The sequence below is a fragment of the Macrotis lagotis genome, chromosome 4, assembly GCF_037893015.1.
Source record: "Macrotis lagotis isolate mMagLag1 chromosome 4, bilby.v1.9.chrom.fasta, whole genome shotgun sequence".
Classification (NCBI taxonomy): Eukaryota; Metazoa; Chordata; class Mammalia; order Peramelemorphia; family Peramelidae; genus Macrotis; species Macrotis lagotis.
This window is the reverse complement of record NC_133661.1, coordinates 243,889,469-243,916,538: the sequence shown is the minus strand read 5'-3', so window position 1 is coordinate 243,916,538 and position 27,070 is coordinate 243,889,469. Positions and strand designations below refer to the sequence as shown.

General features: G+C 35.1%; 1 protein-coding gene across 2 annotated transcripts in view; it reads left to right on the top strand.

Annotated features, from left to right (window-relative positions):
• Nucleotides 1-27,070, top strand: part of NRXN3 (neurexin 3) — a 1,564,316-nt gene that overhangs the window by 964,851 nt on the left and 572,395 nt on the right. For both annotated transcript variants that reach the window (XM_074235619.1, XM_074235620.1), the window contains one exon: nucleotides 14,400-14,519. In XM_074235619.1, coding sequence (XP_074091720.1) covers nucleotides 14,400-14,519 — 120 coding nt within the window. The remainder of the gene's footprint in view (nucleotides 1-14,399; nucleotides 14,520-27,070) is intronic.

Here is a 27,070-nt window from a genome sequence, read left to right as displayed (position 1 = left end):
AGGTACTGATAGAGAAATAGAGAAATTTGCACAAGGCGGTGGGATAATAGGATCATACATCTTGAAAGAGATGAAACAGATTTTTAGAGGTCATTGTATCTGATCTCTAACATTTTATAGAAAGGAAATGAATCTAAAAAGATTTAGTGACTCTTCCAAGGTCACACAGATAGTAAGTGGTTAGAGATGAGATTTGAATTTGGGTTTTATAACTTCATGTTTGAAGCTTCTTACACTATATTTCAATGGATGTTTTGATTATGTGACACCATGAGACAGTAGGGGAAAAAAACCCTGAACTTTAGATCACAGAAGCCCAGGTTTGAATTCTGACTCTATCAGTTAATATTTTTGTGATCTTGAGAAAATTATTTAATATCTCTGGACCAGAGTTTTCTTAATGTGAAAATAAAGGGATTGGAGTAGATGTCCTTTGAGGTCTCTCCCAGCTTTAAATCCTGTGATCTTATGATTTCATGACATTCTATATTATAATTCTTCACCATCCCCTTTCTATTAGCCCAGCTGAAGAATTGCAAATGTGAAAAGAACTAGTGATGAACTCTGAATCTTTCTATGTAAACTGGCACAGCATTTACATTGGAGAAGTGGAGATCAGCTCTGAGGGAATCACCTTCACCTGGCCTATACATAGTGAATTTCAGACACAGCTTCTTGTAGGATAGACTCAAAGGAGCAACACTGTGGTATGGTCACAACTGTCTAGGGCTCCTGGGTATTTTCCCTCTATTTCTTTCTGTGTATACCTTGGTTGGGAGGTGACTAAAAACAGGAATGGATGTTATATATATATATATATATATATATATATATATATATACATGTATTCAGTGACCTATGTTCCAGAATCTTGAAACAGGTCATATCAAAAAACGATTGCTGCATGAAGATGAGCTCTGCCTCAAACTCAAGCTAAAAACAGTATTTGAATTTACAGGCTGAGCTCATTCTTCTGTCTTGACAGATGGATGCTATCTGATTGGGTGGTGGTGGGTGAAGTTCATGGGAAAAGATGGGTCAGGCATGATAACAGTCACCAGAGTGGGGAGGGTCAGAGAAGGGAAGCAGGGTCTGAATCTCTTAGGTAAGTAAATATAAAACAAAAAGCCAGATGGGTTCAATACTGGCATTTCAGAGTAATAAAAATCAAATAAGAAAGAAAACAACAGCAAGAGTAGAGGATAAAAGATGACATCAGTATCAGAGCAGAAGGCAAGGGGCAGATAATATTAAGGGACTATCTCACTTCCCTATTTTCCCCAAACTGTTTAAAACAGATTTTCATGTTCGAAACCTCAACAATGGAATAATGATAGTAATAGCTAATATTGATATAGTGCGTATGTGCCAGTCACTGTCCGCTTTACTTTACAATCATCTATCTCATTTGATCCTCACAACTCTGATAAGTGGGTGTTGTTCTTAAGCTTCATTTTATAGAAAAGGAAACTGAGACAAACAAAGGTCAAGTGACTTACCAATTAGTCAAACAGCTAATATGTATCTGAGGCTAGATATGAACTCATCTACCTAATGCTTGGCCTAGTGCTCCATCCACTGTCCCATCTGGACATACTAAAATTAGTGAAATCATGGGTCAAGGCTATCATTTCCTCTATTCAATCAGACTGTTTGACCATGGACTCAGACAAGTGATCTCTATGGGGCATAAAATAAAAAAAAGACTTAGCTTGAGAGGGGGATTATATTAGGGAGTCAGAATTGTGCAAAATATACTGTATTAGGGTCTGAACCGACATGTTGGAATGCAGCTTCCTTAAATATTTATTTTTGTTCAATTTTTCAGGCATGTCTGACTCTTTATGACCTCATTGACTATAGTATCTATACAGTTTTCTTAGCAAAGACATTGAAGTGGTTTGTCATTTCATTAAATATAGAAACTACTTTTTGTTTTGACTTTGTATCACCAATGTCTAATTTGCAGTAGCCTGTGATGATAAATATTTGCTGAACTGAACTGAACTGAATTTTTTGAGGTGGTGACCTAGCTAAACTGCAAGTGAAGAAATAAGTATAAAATGATGATAGATTGGAAATGTAACAATAGATATAACTTAAGGAAAGTGGAATGGACTCACTCTATCAATCACCTGGTGACCAAATCACTTAGTCAAGAGAATCTCACTTTTGGATCACTAAAAAGCATTTGTTCAAAAGTTAGGAAGGGGGATATGGGGAAAGGTGGGTTTGAGGCATGGAGAAAAACTTTAGAAGGTGAGAGAGAAGGAATTGGGGATGGAGAAGGCAGAATTTGGGAAGGATGATATAGTATAGAATAATTCTTGAATTTTTCATGGAGGAGGTTGGAGTAGCAGGGGAGAGGAATTAGAAAATTTAAGATTGAATATACTTTATAGCTTTCCTAGTGTTTGGAACTGAAGGCACCTTAGAGAGCATATCTAATTAAATCATGTCTTTTTATAAACGAGCAAACTGAGACACACAGAAGGGAATTGTTTTCGTCTAAGGCCTCCTAAACAGAAAGCATTCAAAAAACAGCTAGCACTCAAACCCAAGGCTTGAAATTAGAAATCCAGTTCATTAAATTATATTTTCTCCATGAGTACTTCTATCATAGGCTACTATAAAGAGATAGTATCATAGAGGATCTAGCTAAGATGATTTGAAATAAGAAGTGAAGTCTCTAGAAGTAAATGATAGCTGCCTTCAGGCTGTTGCATATCATGTGAAAGAAATTGTAAATATATATATATATATATATATATGTACATATATATATATATGTATGTATGTACACACACACACACACACATTTGTGAAACTCTAAATCACAAAACTAGGAGTAATGAATGGAAGCCGCAAGAGGGTGGATTTCTATTCATTAGGGAAGAACTATCACTTGCTTAAAAGAGGGCTGCTTCTTAGGTAGCAAGTTCCTCATCACTAATCAATCACAGTTCAATGACAGGCTGAATGACCATTTGTCAGTGATATTGGGAAGATATTAATGTATCACTTATGGGATTGAACTGGATTAGTTATAGAACTCCTTCAAATTGCTTATTTGATTATACTAACTCTTCCAGGGACATAAATGTACAATTTTAAGAGACAAAGCAGTAAAGTAAAAGGAGTTCATATTAGATGTCTATTATCTTTTCATTAAAATAGGAAATATGTTTATCTGCTAATATTTAGAGCAACGGGAGTTAGCTTAGGATCTGAGTGTAAAAATAGTTTAAATTCACACTGCCTATTAATTTTAAAAGTTATTTGAATGTTTTATATATTTGCCTCACACAAAGAGACACTATCTAATTTAAGTTGCCTTTTAATTTGATCCTGTAAATTTCAAATAACTTATTTGTGTAGATCATTGTTCTTGTAGCATTTTGGACATGTAGGGAGGGTTCAGGTTGAATGTGAATAGAGGAAAGCTTGAATGGAGAAAGGGCATTTATCTTAGGGATATTGAGTCTGGTGATATTATGGAGATTTCATCAGTTCCAAGAGAAAAAAGACAATTCTTCTGTGAGATAGTTCACGAATAACAAATGAGGGATGAAGATCAACAACATTGTAATTCAGCATGCTAGAGGTCAATGCTTGCTATATTCAAGTACCATCAAAGGGAAAATATGAAGGTCATTTGTGGCAATCAGATATGTTTGGCAATGTATTCATTTAATAGGTCACAATTTCTTGCATTTAAATGCTTCTCCCGAATAATTGAAAGGTGAAAAGCTCCTCAGAAGATATCTAGTCCAACCCTCTTGAGGAAACTAAGACTCGAGACTATATGACTTGCCCAAGGTCAAAGAGGTGGTAATCCCCAGAGGTGGAACTTGAACTGAGGTACTCTTACTCCAAAGGTTATGCTGTATCAAATATTTGTTTGTGAAAATGGATTTGAAAAACCAAGAACATGAATATCATAGTATGAAAAGATATGGTAGGATTGTGATCACCAATGCTAAGGCAGTCTCTATATGAATAAAGTTAAAGATCTTAGAAAAGAATGAAGGAAGGAAGGCAACAAGAATTAAGTTCCTAATATGTACCTGGCCCTGAATTAAGTGCTTTAAAAGTATTATCTCATTTTATCCTTATAACAGCACTAGGAGAAAAGTACTATGATTATCTCATTTTACAGATGAGCAAAATAATGCAGATAGAGGTTAAGTGACTTCCCCTGGTTATAGCCAGTAAGAGTATAAGGCCCCTCCAATATATCCACTGCACCATCTTACCACCTCAAAGCATCAGAGCAAGATGAGCTAATCAACAATCTGCAAACATAGTTATAATGAGATGAAAGCAGTGAAGAGTTTACATTTTCAAATGTACAAGTGTATGATATTTCAGGAATGAGAAGGATTGTCATCTAGGCCGGCAAGGACTAGAAGAGAGCAATGTTTCAGCTAATCCATTCTCTTGGCTCCACCAATTGCTAAAGCCAGATGTTAAGAGGATAATAGAATCCACAGAAGTGTGCAGGATTATTCAATGTGGGGAACTGTCTTCTGACCCCAGTGGGTGATCAGCTTATACTAGGAAGCACAGTAAGCTGATAGGTCTTGTAATTATCATCCCAGGGAGAGTAGCTGCAAATGTTATCCTTTCTCATCCTTATCTCAGATTTAGTATTCTGTGCTGGGAGAAATGCCCCACAGAAGGGGGCATTTAGTATTGCTACAGAAGGATGCAGTTAGTATTGCTACTCTTCTTATTGAAACTTTTTAAACTTTAGTTTTAATTTTTTTTGAAATAGCACTTCAATTGTGAAATATGACCCCCCCCCCACCATGGTAGAATGTAGTCATATTGTGTGTATATATATATATATATATATATATATATATATATATATGTAAAATGCTTTAAGATTTGCAAAGTGCTTTTTTTGCTTAGTTGTTTTCAGCCAAGTCTGACTCTTCATGGCCCCTTTCGGAGTTTTCTTGGCAAGTTTACTACAGTGATTTGCCATTTTCTTTTCCAGATGAAAAAATTGAGGCAAATAGAATTAAGCATCCTGCCCAGGTTTGCATAACTAGTGTCTAAAGCAAGATTTGAATTTAGGTCTTCCTAACTCGGGTCTCTTGTTCTACCTATTGTGTCATCTAGCTTCCCCAAGGTGTTTTTATAAGAACCCTGGGAGATAGGCTTATTATCCCATTTTATAGATAAAGAAACTGAGCTTAAGATCAAGTCATTATAAGTGATTTGATCAGGGCTATACACTAGTAATAGATGTTTTGCTTGATTATGAAAATTATGTTATAAAAGAAAATTTTATGATTATGCTTATATTCATGAACAAAAGGTTTAATTAAACAAGACTTCCCCTCCCTGTCATGCCTCAAAACCAAAATAACTAACTAAAATTTCCATTATCCAATCATTCTGATGAATACAGATGCTGCTAGGCTTGGTGGAATTCAATGTTTATCATTGAAAAATTCTAAGATTTTGCAAATGATAAAAAACAAGTGGTTGTTAACACTTATGATATGTGTGACTATGAGTGGGTGACCTAATCTTTCTAAGACCTATCTCCTTCAACTATAAATATAGGATAATGAAACTTGCTCTCCATACTTAACAGGATTGTTGTTAAGAAATTATTTTTTAAAAGTGCTTGGTAAAATGGAAGAGAGAACAATTTAAAAAAAACACCTTTCATTTGTCCCTTAAAATGTCAGTTTATTAATACTTTTCAAAGTTCTGCCACAACCTAATAACACCCCATTTATGCAAGAGTTTAAGGTTTATAAAATCCTTCACATATTGGTACAGTTGGGATTCAAGTTGGGAGACGTGAGTTCAAATTTGACCTCAGAGACTTATTGGGTGATCCAGGGCAAGTCACTTAACTGCTATTGGTCTAAGTTTCCTTAAGTATAAAATGCGGATAATAATAGCACTTAACTTGCAATAGCTATCATGAGGATCCAATTTATAAAGTTCTTAGAAATGTGACTGGCACATAATGCATATTAAATGAATGCTTATTCTTTTCCTCTTCCCTCCATTGCCTCTTTGATCTAAGAGTTTTATAGATGAGGAAAGTGAGGCACAAAGAGGTTAAGGGAATTACGTGAATGATCAAAACAAATCATATCTGAATTCAAACCATAGCTGAGGGAGTCTTTGAATTCAGGTCTTTCTGATTCACCTCATGGAAATGAAGTTGATATGCTTTACAATTAGTCCTATTCTATTTGATTCAGTGGAAAAGCACTTAACTTAGACTTGAAGTTCTTGGGTTTCATTTCTATCTTGGCTTCCCCCTGCCTTTGTAATCTTGAACAGTTCCATTAACTGCACTAAGCCTCAATTTCCCTATCTTTAATGAGATGACACTTATGACCCTTCTAATTCTAAATCTGGGTTTCTCTGGAGGCATGACTTGGCATTTTATCTTACCATTAGGAGCTCAAATCACACCCTTCATAGCAGGAGCAGGAATGTAGAACCCAAAGCTTTATGAGGCCCTTGAAATCATATGATCTGGCATTGCCAAGGCAACGCAGGGGTGACTTAAATTAAAAAAAAATCTAGGAACTTTTTTCACAGTGCACTAATTAAATGGTTGACCAAATAGAGTCAGCTAATTTTTAAGTTTTGGTCCTTGGCAGAAAAAAAAAAAAAGATTTTCTGCTCATGCTCTACAGGAAGTCTTCCCTAATCTCTCATAATTCCAGTACCTTCCTTTCTTAAGTATTTCCTATTTTTTCTGGACATAACTTGCTTTGCATATCTTTGTTTTCATGTTTCTCCCCCATTCGATTTTAAGCTTCTTCAGGGAAGAGACTGTCTTTTTTCCTCTTTTTTTTACAAAGCTAATAGTAGGTGCTTAATATATGTTTATTGATCAATTGGTTGGATTCTGAGCTGTCTGGTAAAATGATTGCATAGTGCTAGTACTTATCACAGTATCTGGTACATAATAAGTAATTATGAAATTCTTGTTGAATAATAGATTGATTGTTGATGTATCAGGGAGAGATTTTTTTTTATAATAATAGCTAGCACATATAGCTCTCTAAGACTAATTAGCACTTTACATAAACTACCCCATTTGATCCTCACAAAAACCCAGAGAGATTAAGTGTTATTATCATTCTATGAATGAGGCTAAGAGTAAAAAAAAAAAGAGGCTAAGAGTAACTAAATTACTGACCCAAGGCCACATAAGGCAAGATTTAAACTCATGTCTTCCTGACTCCAAGTCCACATCCAGTTCTGCCATACCCACCCATCTGCCTCAGGAATACTTTGTAGTATAACCCTTTAAGGGAGGTCTACCCCAAAATTCAATTCAAAGAAAGTTCATGAAGTTCATTTGACCTTGCCTGTGACCATATTTTTGGTAACACTGACAGTGCTACCCATGTTATTTAGGCATAGGGATAACCCTTGTGCTAAGAAATATCCTGATGAGTTTCACATGAGGGAGGGAAGCAAACAGGTAAGAAAGAAGAAAAAGAAAGAAAGAAAGAAAGAAAGAAAGAAAGAAAGAAAGAAAGAAAGAAAGAAAGAAAGAAAGAAAGAAAGGAAGGAAGGAAGGAAGGAAGGAAGGAAGGAAGGAAGAAAAAGAAAGAAAGAGAAGGGAGGGAGGGAAGAAAGAAAAAAGAAAGGAGGGAGGGAAGAAAGGAGGGAAGGAAAAGGAAGAAAATAAGGAAGGAAGGAAGGAAGGAAGGAAGGAAGGAAGGAAGGAAGGAAGGAAGAAGAAAAAAGAAAGAAGAAAGGAAAGAAAGAAGGGAGGGAAGAAAGAAAGAAAGAAGGAAGGAAGGAAGGAAGGAAGGAAGGAAGGAAGGAAGGAAGGAAGGAACAATAGCTACCTCACTCTTTTTATTATCAGGGAACAGTGTATGAATCCAAGGTGCTCATTAGCATAAAGGAAACCTTCAGTGATTTTTGAAACTCTTTTCAGTTCTGAGGGATGGCCAGAACTATCAGCCATGGCAATAGTTTTGTAGTTCTATATTGGAGATAGCAAAAACAAATACTGAAGCTTATGAGAAATAGAACACCTGGTTCATAAACTCTAGTGGCTCCTTATTATCTCTAAGTATGTATATATGTATGTATGTTTGTAAGTATGCATGCATGTATGTATTTAAGGTAGAAAGGAATAAAATTAAAGGTTCTCATATTAGATATCCACAACCTTTCCAAAAAAGGTCTTGCTTAATTTTCAAAGCATCTCATAATTTAGCCTCTTTTTCATCTTTCCATTCTTATTGTTCCTTTCTCCCTTCCATACACTCTGGGATCCAGTGGCCTTGCTGTTATTCCTACACAGTATACCATCTGCTCACCCCTAATGTTTTTAACTGCCTGTCTCTCATTCCTTGAATTCTCTACCTCCAGACTTCCCTGCCTTCTTTCAAATCTCACTAAAATCCCACTTTCCAAAAGAAGCCTTTCCTGGACCTCCTTAATCTTAGTGTCTTTTCTCTGAGACTGTCCCATATTTATCATATATAAATTTCCTTAGTACTTAATTGCTCATATATTATCTCCTCCATTAGACTGTAACCATCTGATTTGTATTGCCTTTCCTTTCACCCCAAGTCTTTGATACCTAAAGGTTATTTAATAAATGCTAGTGGATTAATAATGATAGCATCAGTGAAATGCTCTCAGTGGACTATGAGGGTATCCCATAAGGACTGTGAAAGAAAGAATGAAATATGAAAAACAAGGAGGTATACACATAACTTGTTGGCCAATAGATTCATTAGCTTATTTGATCATTTGGGAGACATCATTATCTGTGGTGATTTTAGTGATAAAACATACTGTTTTGTGACCTCCTTAGTCTTCTAAACCATGATGAATAGCTGGGTCATATGTTCTGAATAACTGGGTAATAATGCTCCCTGAAATATAATAGAACTGTTTCTTAGTAAGAAACTCATTTCAAAAGTTGGTTTTGTCTCAAACATGTTACTATGAATGGAATCCTTCTTTTCTGAAGTTCAGAACCCAACTTGAAATTAGTTTTAGAAGTTTTATAGAAAATAGTAGGAAAATTAACAAGTTCTTACTAATAGTCCAGTAAAATAGGTGTTTTAAAATGACAAGAGTTTCTCTTTGCTTATAGGAATGCAGGTATGGAAAAACATGACTAGAAATAGAAATAGAAAATTTGATGTCTCCAACCACTTCTAGTTTCATTCTAATCCCTCCTTAGTTCCATAATCTTCCTTTCTCTTACTGCCTGTCTTTCCCTCCTAATTGGGATTAGTGAGGGGGAAAAAGTATATTTATATAGAGAAGGGATTCTTAACCTTGTGGCTAAGGACCTCTCGTGGATCTGTGGATACATTTCAGGGGATCTGAGAACCTGGTTGGGCGAATATCTTTTTAAGTTTATTGATCTTAATTCAAATTTAGCATTTCCTCCAACTGTGAATGTAAGCAACAAGCATTTTTCTGAGAAGGGGTCCTGAATCAATAACACCAAAAAGGTTAAGAACCCCTGATATAGATGACACATTTGTTGGTACATCTGAACTGCCATGGTCCAAGATGGTGACCATATTAAGGTAAGTGTTTTTTTTTAATTGCAACAGTGTTCTTTAAAGAACTCAGTCAGTAATTGCATATATTTACTCTATATTCTAGTACCATTATAAAAATGGGAAATTTTTCCTAACAAGGAAGATTTTCTTGATTTACATATAATTTGGTATATACTTCATCAGAAACACTTTTTTGGAGAAGCCTTTATCATCACTTTCCTTTCTTACATCAAAAATGGAAGGGACTTCAGGTAAGTCTTGGGGATAGGAACATGGTTCTCACAATAAAAAAAAAGACTCACTAAAGATCACTCATTTTTTCTTCAGAGAGCAGGTTTGTCATAAATGGAAGGGATTTTCTATTTCCTGCATATGAGCAAAACCATCTTATTTAATAAGGTTTATTCTGGTCTTGGAAACAAATTGACGTATTTCTGTGTTTCTTAGGTTTTCTATGGTTTTGTTGGTTACAATGCTCCTGGAAGGACCAATTTACTCCTTTACTGTGAGTGGTCCAAGGAAAAATGCCTTAAAGGTTAAAAATGAAAACTTGGAAGAACCCATCATGTGGAGGGAAGAAATGAGAACATTCTTACTTAGTTTTGAAACAGATAATTTTAAACTCCTTTCTTATATAGTCTTTCTTTGTCACAACTTGAAATAGAGGATGACAAAAAAGTCTTGGATTCTTGTCCTGATATAATTCTTAGTGCTGGACTCTAAGGAAAATTTATTACCCAAAGTATAACCATGTAATGATTAGTGCTTCCCAGTTCCTCACACTTCTCTGGAGAATTTTCTAAAAAATCTTTTGATCCAATGAGCAAAACAGCAAAGGAGATTTGCTAAAGTGAAGCCATCTGTTCTATGGCAAGAAAAGAGGAGGATATTCCACTCAAGAAGTACTCAAAGAACTACAAGTGGTCTGTTCTACTAACATCCTATGTCATGCCTCATGCTAGAGGATTCTAGACTCTTTGTGGTGATAGTGTCACCTTTCACTATCCCTTTGCTTCTTTTGCTCATAAAAAGGGATTGTTATCTGCTGAACATAACTGAGATATATCAATAAAACTCTTTATTTGAATAAAACTAGGATGGTGAAGGAAACTTCAGAGGACACAAATTTTTACCAACATTTCTAACTAAGATTTTAATAGGTAGAAGGAGTGATAATTAAAATCTCCATACTATAGTCATCTAATTGCATAATGCTTTCCCCTTTCATCTTCTTTCTACAAATATATGATTCTTTTTCTCATATAGCGACTTATTTAAAGTATGACATCATTCACTACTAGGAAAGAGAGACTTTATCAAGCATTGAACCTGATTTTTTATATCCATCTGAATGAACATTCCTATGAAGACAGACATATCCATAAACCATCAGTAGCATTTCAAATAACAAAATTTCCAAATATCTAATAATTAAGTAAAATTTATTTGAATATCTCTGTGAATAATTTCACACTGATATAAAATATCAGTGTCAGTCCCAGATTTTTTCTAGTCATTTTACTCTACTTATAAATTTTAAATAAGTATAAAAAATTACCAAAAAGAAAATATGTCAAGAATCTTAAAGAAATGTTCAAATAAAATTTCCCAGCATTCTTTTACTTATTCAGCCTTTATCATACAGTTTTCTCTAAACTTCTTTATTATTGAGATATTTGCTGGAAGAATTGAAGGTACCTCTCAACTCCTCCCCCCCCCCCATACACAGACACACATGCCCATACATAAAGGCTAGAGCTGACTTGTATCTTCAAGGACCATCTGGTTCCACATCATAGTGCAGAGGTCATTTCTAGTCCCCTAGTGGCAATCCATTTAATTATTGCAAAGGTAACTGTGATATCTGACAGTACCTTCAATATGAGAAAAAAAATTACCAGCAGGAATAAATCAATTATAAATGCAGGGAACATCCACCTGTAAAATCTCTAAGTTGAGTAGATCAATATCATATGCACAGACAAAGGAGTAGTTATAATAAATATCAAAGGTTTTATTATGTTTCAATTATGTAAATATTTTCTGAGAATTATTAACTACTTTTTATCACTATATATATGTATATATGTATATATGTATATATGTGTATATATATATATATATACATATATATATATATATATATACACACACTTCATTTTGACTCCATTTGCTCAACCTTAGGTAGAGTCACTGTGGCATAGAGGGTAAAGAGGTAGCCTTATAGCCAGGAAGGCTTAGGTCTAAGGTCTCTTCACCTCTGATCTATCCCAACTCTATGTCTCTGGCCAAGTTATACAACTTTTCATCTCTCTAGAATTGTCAGTGTCAACCTAAGATCCCTGAAGGCACCACAATGACTTAGAAAACCACAAATTAATATTATCCTCTTCATTTTGTTAAACATTTCTGAACATTATTTTAATTTGCTTGTGACCTGCCCTAGGGAGGAAGTAGCCATGGACAGTGAGTTTGACACTGCTACTTTAGCCAGCTAAAATATGTAAGTAGTGGAGAAAGTATTAATCTACAATGGAAAAATAAGTTTCTTCACCCAAATTGCCAGTGAAATCATAGGTCTGGTTTCCAGTCCTAAATAACTTCACTTAATTCCCAGAAGACTATTTTGTAAGGGTTTTGAGGACTTATTTTCATTCAGAAAATTCATATTTTAAGGGAAGAAGCTTTTTAAAAGACTTTCAAAGTAAACTGAATTGTTTTTTATGTCATGTCTGTCTCTTCCTGACTTCATTTAACATTTTTCTTGACAAAAATGTGGGAATGATTTGCTATTTTTTTCCTCCAGTTCATTTTTCCAAATAAGGAAATTGAGGCAAATAGGGCTAAATGACTTGCCCAAGGAACATTGCTAGTAAGTATATAAGATAAGATTTAAACTAGTGATGAACCTTTCTAACTCTAGTGGCACTCTGTCTACTGGGTCTCCTACCTGCCCATTTGAGGTATAATTTGCTAATTTTTTTTTCCATTTTGAAAATTTACTTAGTCTTTAAGGGAAAATTTTTCTCTAACCTCAGCTACTGTCCCATTCACAAATAGGGTCTATGTAAAAGTAAAATTGTGCAAATGGAAACAATATGAGTCCAATTAATTTTACTTTTAATACTGACTTCAGAGGCATTTCATTCTTTCATTCAACACTTAAGTCTTAAGGAGAAGGTAACTGAATAACATGTAAGTCTACATAAGCTTTTCACAAAGATGTGAGTGCTGGAAAACAACTTTGTGGATATGCTGAGAGAGGTAGAATTCTTATTCAGGTTTTAAACTGATGGAAAAGATGACTTCTGACATCCTTTACAATTCTAACAATCTATGGTCTCTTGACCCATATCAATGATGGTTGAAAACTTGAAGAATTACACTCAGCAATGTAGTTGCGAATTGACATTTAACAAGTGTTCATCTAAGAAATTTCAGATACTTGAAACCTATAGGGTCTCATTATACCACAGAATTTTCTAAAATCTTCTCCAAGTGATATCCAGGGACAGTGAAACACATAGATCAGTAGTTACTTTCACCATCCAAAAAAGTATTTATTCAATACCTTTCCCTAAGTTATAACTCTTCTAAGTACAATCTACAAAACTATATCATTTTTCTGGACCTTCCATTGCTTATAATATTGTTTTGCACTGGTTCCTTGGTTCTAAAAATCACTTTCCTTATTCCTTATTATCCCTGAAAGAGCAGATCTTTATTCCTCTATACTCTTCTTTCCTGAAATTTGAAAATCTGAAGAATCTGTTAGTAAAAAATCTTTTACCAACTTTTATTACTAAAGACCACAATTTCCTAGTATTAATAAGTCATTCTGGAACTTGAAAGTCATAGATTTGCTAGAAATACATTGGTTTATGGGATTATTTGTGTGATCTTCATTTTCTTGATGTGAAATGGCTATTATTTTAAAAGGATGGTCTCTGGGACCTCCTTCTTTGGGCATCCTTTCTTAATTCCCTATATTTGGTGATGTTCTCTCCTCCCTAAAATTATTTTATATTTATTAATCTGAGTATATGTTTAATATCCCAAGTAGAATGCAGGTATCTTGAGAACAGGGGATATGTCTCCGGCACAGTCTATTTGAACAGAGGAAGCACCCTATGTTTCTTAACCAGTTTAAATTGTAGAAGTAGGAATGGTTTTTAAATTTGTAGATTTTGTAATCTTTCTGGAAGATAAAGAAGAATGGGATACATTTGAGGCCACTCACAATCCCTTCAGGAGCATTGTAGACAAGGGTAGTTAAATAAAAACAACTTTTCTCTGTTGAACTAGCAATAAGTCCCTATTTGGGAAATTTTATGAAAACTATCTGTTAATGAAAAAATCAAAATAAACAAATTTATGCTGAAGTTTTCTTTTTGTACAAAAGATGAATTCCCTTCCAGGCAAAGCCAAGCTGGTGTGTAATACTTTAAGCATGGGAACGATCCATAGCTACTTTGGATAAACTTCCTAATCATTGAAGGGATTGAAAATCCACCTTTATAATTTGAGAAATCTAGCTAAAGCTGAATCTTATTTCTAGGGAGATCATCTTTAATTGTTTGCTTTTAATAGTATTATAACTGCCCTGTCACTGAGACACTCTGTCATTGCATCAAGAATGATGGCTTCATAAGCAAAGACAGACCCTGTCTCTTTGTTACTTTGAGTTTTCTATAAGGTAAAAGTTGGATAGACATAATCAGAACCAGCTTTCACATTTCTGGTATGAAGTAAGTTTCCCAAGTGTTGATCAGTGTTACACATCAGTGTGGTTTTGATTATTCTATTTGGAAGATCACTTATGAAACTGGTACTAACTTTGGCAATTACCACTATCCTCAGGCAAAGGACCCGAGACCCTTTATGCTGGACAGAAGCTCAATGACAATGAATGGCATACTGTACGAGTGGTGAGGAGAGGGAAAAGTCTTAAGCTTACTGTGGATGATGATGTGGCTGAGGGTGAGTCCACATTTTGTGCCTTTTTTTTTTACTTTCTTCCTTTAAATTTCTTTTTTGTCTGTTCTCTTTTTCCTAACTTAATTAATCTTGCTTGACCTAGTGACATTTACGGTTCATGAAGGCCCATGAATTCCTCGTGAGGAAGAAGAATTTTTTCATTTTGACTTTGTAGCTACAGCTACTAACCTACTTTCTTAGACATAGTATGAACGCAATTGAAAATTTCAGTCAGTCATGAAATATCTAATAAGAAGCTGCTTTATACTTTACAATATTTGGTGCTTTAAGGGAGGTGAAGACACACCTTAATTTTGGGACACAAAATTTGAAAAAGTGCATTTCATAAAGTTATTGAACTCAAGTTTTATACATTATAAAATTCATACAACTCCTTATCACTGTCAAAACTCCCTTCCATTAGCTTGTCCTCATCTGTATTTGATGATGAATCACTGTCTTAGGAGATACTCTGACCCCTCTCCTGCCTATGCTCTGGTCTATGGTTGACCACAAGTGCTCCCTGGGCAAGTCTGGTGCATGGACACATGCTTAGTCCATTCCATTCCATGAACCTGAAGCACCAGTTGTGTCCTCCTTTGAAATCAGTCTCTTCTTTTTCATCAGCAATTCTTCTTGCCTCCTGCTGAACCATCTCTGTGGGCACAGGAATTCCACTAACCCTTTGTTCTTCAATCCATCTCTTCAATTCCCTCTCTAACTCAGGCCTTTTGACTGACTTCCCTCTCATAGTCATAGTGTGTTCAGTTGGGTTTCTTCTTCCTGTAGACAGTCTCAGATTGGTTTTTTTTTTTCAGTTGGAGGAGGACCAAACATTCAGCAGCATAATTTCTATTCACTCTGGCAAACAGAGTGGCAAACTTTGAACTTGAATTCAGCACTGGATGAAAATCTTTTCTAAGTCACTTTTGGGCAGAAGTTGGCAAAAATGTAACCTAATATACTGGTAAAAATGTGAAACAATGAGTGCAAAGACAACAAGGAAAAAGCCAGAAATGCAAGTCTAAAAATCTATAACCACAGTATAAGACACTTCCAGTTTTTAGACCCCCAATTTTTTGTACTTTACATGGTAAAGTACAGTATATTTTCTTTTCTCAAATAATGTCCATTATTGTGAAGCCATTACAATTTACCCAAAGAAACAGTTATTGAAAAATTTTATAAGGGTAAAACTTATAGACACACTATGAATGACACTAGAGTTCAGAGTGCATGGTAGATATATATGCTACAGTGCTTAGAAAAGGCTTATAGAAGAGAATTATAGTGTAACAAAATGTTTGGACAGGCTCAAACTGATTTTTATTTGACTGACCTCCAACTACCCTGTGGGTAGAATAAGGGTCTGACTCCTCACTGGGCATTCTGGGAGTTGTAGTCTTTATAACCATGGAGGAGATTAATTTACTGCTTCCAGAAGTCCACCACTACCTCAAAGGTCACAATAGACCCAATTTCTTCCAGGACTGTGAAGACAACAATCTCCAGAATTCCCAGTGAGTGAGTATGCTCTTATGTAAGAAGGTAGTGACCTCTGTATCTCCATTCATCACAGATATAAGGACTTCAGAAAGCCATGAAGAAACTGGAGCCCTGGCAGGTTAAATTACTAATCCAAAGTTACAAGGAGTTGTAGGAATTGAACTCTGAAGAATGGACATTATTGAATTAGATAAGAGAATTCTTTGGAATGATATTCCACATTCTTCTAAGTGATATTTATAATAATTCTCATCTCTCAGCAAGGATCTAGCAGTGATGTTGAATTATTTTCTAGATCATATAGTATTCTATATACACAGGCAAATGCTTTTGATCAGAGTACTAGATTATAAGGGGTGAGATCAAGGATGAAGAAACTTTTATCAGGAATACATGGAACAGAAGTGAAATATAATGGAGTGGGGGAAAATCAGGAACTAAGATTCAGGAGATCTGGATCTAGCTCTACCAATTAATTTTGTGATTTTGGTTACTTCAGACTATCTCAATGCTAATTCTATCATATGTAAAATAAGGTGACAGAACCAGATCATTTCTATCCCTAGTCTCTAGTTTTGTATAACTGAAAGACTAGTCAGACAGGTGTTTCCTGAGAATTTCAAACTCAAAGCCCACGACAGAACTATCTCCTTCTCCTCCTTCAAATGACTCTAGTTCCAATCTTGGTTCTTTCTCTTGAAAGTGTTGCCAACTTTCTACTCACCCAACTTTGTAATTTTGGCATCTCCTCACTTTCATTTTCTTTTCTTTTCTTTTCCTTTCTTTCTTTCTTTCTTTCTTTCTTTCTTTCTTTCTTTCTTTCTTTCTTTCTTTCATTTCTTCCTTTCTTCCTTCCTTTCTTTCTTCCTTCCCTCCCTCCCTCCCTCCCTCCCTCCTTCCTTCCTTCCTTCCTTCCTTCCTTCCTTCCTTCCTTCCTTCCTTCCTTCCTTCCTTCCTTCCTTTCTTTCTTTCTTCCTTCCTTCCTTCCTTCCTTCCTTTCTTTCTTTCTTTCTTTCTTTCTTTCTTTCTTTCTTTCTTTCTTTCTTTCTTTCTTTCTTTCTTTCCTTTTGTAAGGAAATTGAAGTTAAGTGATTTGCCCAGGCTAGTAATATGAAGTGTCTGAGACTGAGTTTGAACTCAGTTTGGTAATCTATCTATGCACGCCTCATTCTTCATTTGTAATCTGTTGCCAAGTGCCTCTATAACATGTCTTGTGATGTTCCCTTCTTTCCGTTCACATAGTTACTACTCTAGTTCATGCTCTCCTCACCTCTCTCTCCTGGAACGTTATAATAGATTCCTAATTAAGTTATTTACATATATGATCTTTCCTCTCTCAATCTATCCCTCCATGCCAAAGTGATTTTCCTTATTTTTCTACCAAACGAACTCTGCTGACTCACTATTATTTCAAGGATCAAATATTAACTCTTCTGTTTGGCATTTAAAATCCTTCACAGTGTTTCCTTAGCTTACCTTTTCAATCTTATTATAAATTACTATCTTCAGATGCAGTATTCCCTAATTGAAATGGCTTTTTATTATTTCTTATGCAAGACACTCCATTTCCAGAACCTTAGATCTGACTGTATCCCATAACATTACTTCCTTACTTTATCTCTTAGCATCTTTTGTTGCCTTCAAGGATGCATGAACTTTTTCCTGGTCCACCAGATACTAGTGACTTTCCCTCAGAATTATATTTTGTATTCCCTCATGCATTTTGAATGCACCTGTTTTAGTAGGCACTGTCTCTCAGAACAGGGACTTTCATTTTTGTTCAGAATGACTGGCATATAATAGTTACTTAAGTGCTTCTTCTTGATTAACTTATTATTTTATTTGTTCATGAAAGATGTACTTCTGTATTTTAAGAGACTGGAACCCAGAAAGAGGAGTCCATTTGAGAACATAAGGCTGGGTGTGTGCAAAGCTCTACTAGATAAGGAGAAAGTCTCATATGAGATGAATTTTCCTTATTTTGCATTGTATTCAATTAAATATAACAAATAGGAGAAGCAGCATGAGATTGGTAGATACCATACTAGGCTCAGAAGGGCAGCTAGGTGCCACAATGGATAGAGTACTGGCCTTGGAATTAGGAGGAATGGGAGTTCAAATCCAGCCTCTGCCTCTTACTAGCTGTGTGACCTTGGGCAAATTACTTAATCCTGATTACCCTGCATCCTGGGCCATCTCCAGTCATCCTAATCCACATCTGGCCCCTGGACCCAAGTGGCTCTGGAGGAAAAGGGAGGCTGGTGACTTAGTACAGTACCCCTCACTCAAATCCAATTCATGTGCTTGTCACAGCATCACCTCCCTGAGGTCATGGTCTTCAAAAATGAAGGTCAAACATTATTATTATTATTAGCCTCAGAGCAAGGAATGTGTATCTCTGACAAATACTGTCTATGAAATTACCTGACCTTTCCATGCTCCAGGCAATTCTCTAAAACTCTAAGGAGGTGTTTGCATTGGTAGGAATTTTTGTTTAATTTAAATTTAATTTAATTGGTAGTTTTCCTTTTTTTAAAATTTCAGTGCCAATGAAATTACTGTTCCATATATTTTAGCACCAAATCCCTGGGGATATAGACAGTAATAGAAGTGTCTCTGCTCTCAAAGGGCTTTCATTCTATTGGTGGGGGAGATCTTGGGCAAATTCAGTTTTCTGGGACTTTTAGTTGGGAGCAAAAAATAAACCACTTTAGATTTAAATATATATAACATCAAGTAAAATAATCTGATAGGATTTATAGGCTTACAAAATGAAAGTAAGGAGAGTTCCTCAGGAACCCAGCTTCTGGAATCTGGGATTTTCCCCAAAATCTTCTCTTAGTCAGCCCCAAAGGTGGGACAAATAAGACAAATAAGAAAGAAACAATGAGGGATTCCACCCAGCCTGAGGCTACTTGTCTCAGAGGAAAGCATTTTGTTTTTATCCAGCCTCTTGATACAACCTGTTTATTTACCCTTAACTCTTGCATAACCTAAGATAAGTGGTCCTAAGCCATTTGGTTAATATCTTTTGCTTTTAGGCACATATAAGGGTTATTAGTAAAATAAAAAACCATAAAATTCTCACATGATTGGAGCTTAGTCTCTATGTGAATATCAGAACACTATCTAGTGTTTTAGGGTAAAACCACTAATCAATTCATGTACCACAAGCTCCCTTCATTGACTCCTTCCATTGTGGTACTGTGCATACATCACCAATTAGGACAAGTCATAGTTGTTCTTTTTTTAATTAGGAATTATGAATAACTTAAATAAATAAATACATCTGAAAGTAAGTCTCTGTGGGTGTGAACCTAAAGCTTCAGTGATCTTTGCTGATATCAGCTCCAGTCCCTTCAAGTTATACTCATGTCCCTGTGGGATTGAGTAAATATAGTGACAGCAAAAAGAGCTCTAGGTTTGTATAGTAGACTTAGTCTTTTTCCATTCAAAATTCCCATTGGAGTATATATTTCTAGATGACTAGCAATCTCAGTTTACCATTTTCCTTCTGTTATACTTAACTTTCCCCTCCCTGTCCCTAACTAAAATCAAATCTTGGGCTCACCTGTCTCAATTCCATGTCCTCACTCATCTGAAAAGTTTCATTCAGCCTACTGAATGTAAGCTTACCTCATACATGGGTCCCTACATAGAATTACTACTATAATAAGAGGTAAAGAATCCTTTTCTTTCTTGAACTTTTTGATGAAGATATAGTCTTTGGATAGAAGGGGGCAGGGTGAAGTAAATGAAAATTTACAGTGTATACTCATACATCAATTTGTTATTCAGGTAATTGTGAAATCATTTTTGAAAAACTACAAGGACAGAAATGATTTTAATAGTCCAGATCAGCTCATTCCATTGTTAGTTCAATTAAGCCATTTTTAAAAAACAGCCACTAGGTGGTAGTCTCCTCCTAATGCTTCCCCTCAAAAAATGACCTTGCCTTTGAGTAGGAAGAGCTGTATGCTAAAAAACATACTGTTAAATAAGCAGTTGCAGACTCCCAGTGTCCACAGTAAGGTACAGTCCCACCCTCACTATTCTTTATGGAAATACTGAAATAAAAGTAATTATAAATTAGGCGTTAGGTTATCCCTTATAATTAAAAATTCTTACTAAAACCATGCAATGCCCAAGTCATTTGTGTTTGAAGTTAAAGAAGCTCTTTCATCTTTAGCCTACTCAGGTTTTACCCCCTACTTTGTTACTGAGGGAAGAATCCAAGTGTGAATGTTAAGAAGATCTGGTAAATTAAAAGTAATGTAAAATTTTGCTTATGAGAGATGGTTTAAGATTCTGTTTTTAAAACAAAGACAAATATTTTTAAAATTACTTTAGTAACATCAGCAATAAAGGGAGAAAATTTAAATTTGCTTCCTTCCTTTATTCCCCCCTTCACACTCTACCCCCAACAAATACTCTTCCCAGATTATTAAGAAAATTTTCTTCCTTATTCACTAATATCTATTAACAACGGAAGATTGCTGATTTCAAGGAATTTCCAGTTAGTTCCCAGAAATTTTGCAAAGAACAAGAGGACAAACTATTGCTAGTAGAGTACATTAGGATTGGCAGTGTGCATAGGAACAAAAAGGAAAGAAATTTTCCCTACTTGATACTGATCAAGCACTGCCTCCTTTGTTTGCACTACTCTTACTAGTGAAAAGAAGGAAAGATTTCAGATTGGCATTGCTCATACTTGTGACATGTCAGCAACTATGGAAGTAAAATGTTACCAAAAGGCTCGTTCCTTCTGGGACACAAGGTCCATATCCCTGACTTTCCCCCCAGTATCCATGAATTGTTAGTATAAATGGATCTGAAGTAGGGCATTTCTGTTCATCTAGATTAGAAAACAGATGATCCACTTACTGAATCACAGAAAAGAAAATCTGAGGACATTGCATCAATTCATTAGTAAGAATAATCAAATATTGCTTTAAAATACTATTTTAAATACATGAACTCCTGTTTTGTGCCCCCATCTCACAGCATAAATATTCTACCTTGATGCTTTTCTGAAACCAGGCAAGACTGACCAGTGTTAAATTACTAGCATCAGTTAGGTTTTTGATTCTGTCTTCTAATAGACTTATTTTCAATTGCTTTCACCTGAGAGGGATTGGAAATTGCTGCCTCAGTGACTGACTAAGCTGTTACCAAAATTGTAGAATACCCCCCCTCACAACACACTTTGATGTTTCTTTTGCTATTGTAGCATAATTTGTAGTATAGTCATCCTCTCTCCCACAGCTCCTATAGTAAGAATATATGAGTAATTAAAATAAATAGATAAATCTGAAAGCAAATCTCTGTATTCTTCAGGCAATTAAGCTTCGTTGGCCTTTCCAATATCAATTCCAGTCCCTTCTAGCCACACTCATCTCCCAAAGGATGCTTTGCCTGCTGGTGCTTTAGGATCTGATGATGGAAGATGCGAGATCTAGCACTAACCTGAAATTATTGGGAGTTAGATTTTTATTCCCACTAATGTCATTGACATTGCCTTTTGACTCCATGATCAATAGGGTCTGGGAGGCAAAAGAAGCAATTCTAAACTTCCTTGAAAATATTTATTGACAAAATTCATGCCACCCTCCCCCAATGACCTTATGATAACACCATTATCCTGAACATCTAATGGAACAGATGTTCCATTAGAATGTGCTTTTTTTTTTCAATATTCAGCCTAAGTGCCACCTCGTACATAAGGACTTTCCTGATCTCCCTAGGGCTGCCTCCTGCCAAATTAATTTGTGCTAACTTTGGCAATACATACATATATTATACATATACTTATATGGTTACTTGTTCTCCCAGCAAGAGTAAATAAACTTCCTGTGGGAAAATTACTATTGTTTTTGAATTTACAGGTCAGAAATAGTAAGCCTTTGAGAGAATTTCCAAGACTAATTTGAGATGTGTTTCCCTTCCTTTTTAAATCTTTGACATCAAATTTGTTTGCTTCAAGAATGCTTTAACATTTCCTCAATCCAGTCATCTAGATTAAATGGTCTTCACCTATCTCATTATTTTACCTTTTTGTCAAACTAGACTCAAACTGGAAAGGTGTCTATTCTAGTCCAATATGAAGTTGAATTTCTAGTGTAATTCATCTACCTGTAAGAACTTAAAAGATAACCATATGGATATTCTGGGCAGAATTGTAGCCAACTTCAAAGGCCTTCAATGCTTTCTTGGTTTTTGTATGATCACTACCAACAATTCACCTCCTTAAACTTTAACTTGATGGAATTCTTCAAGTATTACCTTTTGTCTGATCACTAGAAACTAAAGAGATCTTCAGAAAATAAAATACCAATTTGACATCTATTTCCATCCCTGGATGCCCAGAACCATAACACTAATTCATCATGTATTGTAATTTATCAAATTTAGTATGGATCAATCTGTCTTGGTCTGGTTCCAGATTTCCCCTTCCCCTCTTTCTAGCTCTATAAACATCTTGATCTAGCTGAACAATACTCAGGAATCTATGAAAACAAACTCCTTCTCATTAAGTTGGCATTTGAGATACAATGGCATTGGTTAGAGAGCATTACCTTAAAAAGTTAGATATGAGTTGCCAGGATTATATGAAAAAAATCATGACAGAGGGGAAAATGACATTGAAATTTAGACATAGATACCTGTATGTCTCCCATAGGGCATACATACACACACACACACACACACACACACACACACACACACACAAACACACAGACAAGGACATACATATCTCTCTTTCTATCTATCTCTGATATTGGGAGAAGTGTGAGTTTATGATATAATTAGTGCAGGGTATTCCTAATGAGGGAATCCCCTTTACCCTTATAACCTGTACTTTTGAAAATTTTGTGACACTGCTAGGTTTAATGACTTGCTTAAACTCAGTTAATATGTGGTAGGTACAGGAAAAATTCAGATATTCCTTGCTCCAACCCCAGTGTTCTATCTACTACCTTGGACTGCTTTATATTATTTCTCCAATCTAATATTTCCAATTATCGTCTGCCAAAAAAACATTAAAAAACTCTATAATTATGCTACAGGATAGGCAGTACAAAATTTATTCACATTTTCAGATGAAGAAATTGAGATACAAGGATTTAAAATGATTTTCCCATTTCCTATAAAACAAAAACCCATAATTGCAAATCCAAATTTTATACTTCCAGACAACAATCCAAAAGCTTCACTAACTCAGATTATGTTTCGCTGGACCTAAATCCTGCATATTTTTCTAACATTCTGGCAAATCACTGCATTCCATATTTTAAGATTTCACATTAAGAAAGTCTTAACCAGAGGTCCACAGACACCCAAAGAACCTGGATAGATTTTTAGGGATTATGTGAATTTGTGTGGTTTAAATAATTACACCTTCATTTCAATATAATTGATTTTGTTTGTTAAATTACTCTTTAAAATTTTATTCTTACAATAATTTTTTAAAAACATTGCTCTGGGGTGGTTAGATGACACAGTAGATAGAGCACCTGGAGTCAGAAGTACCTGAGTTCAAATCCGGTCTCAGTCACTTAATAATTACCTATCTGTGTGGCCTTGAGCAAACCACTTAACCCCATTGGCCTTGCAAAAACCTAAAAAAAAAAAACAGAACAAAACATTGCTCTGAGGAGTCCATAGGCTTCATCAGACTGCCAAAGGGAATCATAGATTGGAGGGAAGAGAGTATAAGTATTTATATGGCACCTATAGGTCAGACACTGTATTAAGCATTTTTTTTTACAAGTATTAGCTCATGTAATCCTAAATTAGGTACTATTATTATCATACTCTTACAATTAAGCAAACAGATAGAGGTCATTATGTGTCTAGGGTCATACAACTAGTAAGTGGCTGAGATCAGATTTGAATTCAGGTATTCCAGATCTAGTGCATTATCCAATATGTAAATAGTACCTTTGACATACCATAACACAAAAGAAAAAGATTCAGAATCCCTGCTTTAGATGAATATGACTCTGCACAGATGTAGGCCTTATGAAATCATATGTGAGATAGTCCCCAAACTAAACAAACTCTTGAAACCATATAATTGCCTTCAGTCCTTTGTGACATATTTGATGATCTTTATTATGAATACCATCATTTTAATAATATGTAGAAATTCTACTGAAAGTAGAGCATGGGGCGGCTAGGGTGCAGTGGATAGAGCACCGGCCTTGGAGTCAGGAGTACCTGGGTTCAAATCCGACCTCAGACACTTAATAATATAATTACCTAGCTCGTGTGGCCTTGGGCAAGCCACTTAAACCCATTGCCTTGAAAAATCTTAAAAAAAAGATAAAGAGTGTTTGTGTGTGTGTGTGTGTGTGTGTGTGTGTGTGTGTGTGTGCACATGATTGTCTGACAGAGCCCTTTGGACACTTTAACAACAAAGATGCTCTCAAGTGATATTTTCCATGTATGTAGGCTCCTGAAGCAAATTGTCTTTGCAAAATGTTTTCTTCTTCTAAATAAAATTATGATTACTAATTGTAATAATATTAATATCTAATTACATATATTAATGATTTAATAAAAAGCACCTTTTATCTGCCGATATCCCTCAGACTGATAATCAAACTGAGAATATCATTAGTTTCTTGATCTTCAATGTTAACTACTCACCATCAAGATTTTGGGTCTTTCTTCATTCCACTGAGTTTTATATTAAACAGCAATCCCTTGAAGGTAGGATTTAGTTCTCCTTTGTATTTAGATTTATATGCCCACTACGAAGTTGAGTGCCTAGCACATAGTAGGCACTTAACATGTTTTTAACAAAACAATTTATTTATTGTCTATTTAAGTAAATCAGTCCACAAGAACTATAGTTCTTCTCCCTTACCTCATTGTTTTCTGGTTCCTACTTTCTATAGCTTTCTAACCCCAGAATTTTCCAGTGCTGTTATATGGTTATAAATCTTGGCACACTATGATCTCAGAAGAATTAAAATCACGCATGCTGTTGCCCAAAGGGCAGTGGGATAAAGCATAGCAAATATAAGTAAGCTGACATACATTGTTAACCATGACTCATGTGTGAGATCTATTTCCTTCTATTTTAAACCTGCAAATCTTCTGAAAAGTTTTTCTTTCTAGAACCCCCAGCTTGCTAGACTTTCAATGTCCCATAGATAAGAGCATCATCTAAGCTTAGGATCAGAGGGAACCTTAATGTCCAACCAAAACGCTACATAAATCATAAATCCTTTCTAAAGCAGTCCCAATAAGCTGTCATTCAATCTCTCCCTAAAGACTTGATGAGAGAGGGAATCATAAATCCTGAAAACAATCCATTTCACTTGCATAGAGCTGTATTTGTTAGAAAGTTTTTACCTCATGCTATGATGAAGCTAGATAGAATTGATAGAGAACCAAATCCCAAGTCAGGAAAATGCAAATTGGAACCTGACCTCAGAGACTTCCTGGGAGTGTGACTTTGGAAGTCACTTAACCTCTGCCTCAGTTTCCTAATCTGTAAATGGATGTAATAATAGCACCAACCTCCCAGACTTCTAGTAAGGATCAAATGAGCTAATATTTATAAAATATTTTATAAAAAAATATTTTATAAAGTTTTACTACATAAATACTAGTCCTTATGTTTAATTATTATTATTATCATCATTATTAGTTATAACTTTTTGCCCTTAGTCCTAGTTTTTTCCTCTGGGTATTAGAAAAATAAGATTATTTCTTGTTTCATAGAATGATCTTTTAAATATATTAAAACTATCAAACCCTTTATAAGTCATCTATTCTTCAAGTTAAAGAAAATCCTAGTTTATTTAATAACATGATTTCTACCTTCTTGCTCTTTCTCTCTTCTCTAGACATGTTATAGTTTGACACAATCCTTAATAGATATGAACCCAAAATTAGTTAAATGTATTATTACTATAACTCCCCTAATTTGGACCTTTTACTTCTAATAACACAAAGAGATAATTGGATATCTTTTGGATACCACATCACATTTTTGTTCACTCTTAGTGACTTGTAATTTATAACCCTAAGGATACTGGAATGTTAATTGCTTTCCAACCCCATTTCTTCTGTCCCTGCCCCTACCCAGAATTCCATACTTAAGCAGTTTATTTTTGTACCCAAATGCATGCCTATATGATTACATTGAGATGTATTAAATTTCATTTTAATTTCAACTCATTATTAATGGATTTAAAGAAATTTTAAATTCCAAATACTGTCATCTTATTTGCTGTACTTTATTGCTTAATATCATCTGAAAATTTGAAAGGATATCAACTGTGCCTTTATCTAAATCAGTGATGAAAAGGTTTAATAGAACATGACTTGGGAAAGAGCTCTGGATCTGTCCACAAGAGACAATCCCTCTTTAGGATGACAGCAATCCATTATATAAGCAACTTTTTGGGTAGAACAATTCAACTACTATGGATCAAAATATGCTCCCATCTTAAGAGTTATGATTCCAAATCCCCAAGTTTTCGACCAGTTTTCTCCTTCAATGCCTAGCAAAATATCAAAGGCCAAACATTACTCCAAATTGAGAAACCTTTATATGCTTTAAGATAATTCTCATGTCTACACTTATTCAGATTAAACATCCTCAATTCTATTGACCAGTCTTCATATGACGTGTTCTTGAGATCTTTCTTTATCTTGATTGCCTCTTCTGGACACTCTCTTCTTTAACAAAGTTTAAGATTGCATCAAGGTTTCTGACTTTCATGTGATAGTGTAAATTTATATTGAATTTACAGGCAGCTAACTTCCCACCACCCGATTTTAGACATACTGCCCTCATACTGTGACTCCCCTATCTGAATTGATTTTTGATATTTGAAATTGATTTTTAACTCAAACATAAAACTTCACATTTATCCATGTTAAATTTATTTTAAGATTCAATCCCATGTGCTGAGTTTATCAATACGTTTCAGATTTTGACTCTATAACGTTATCTGAAAATTTATTACTCATTTATGTCTTCCTCTAAGTCATTAATTGAACTTTTAAGTAGTCCAGAGTCAAGCACA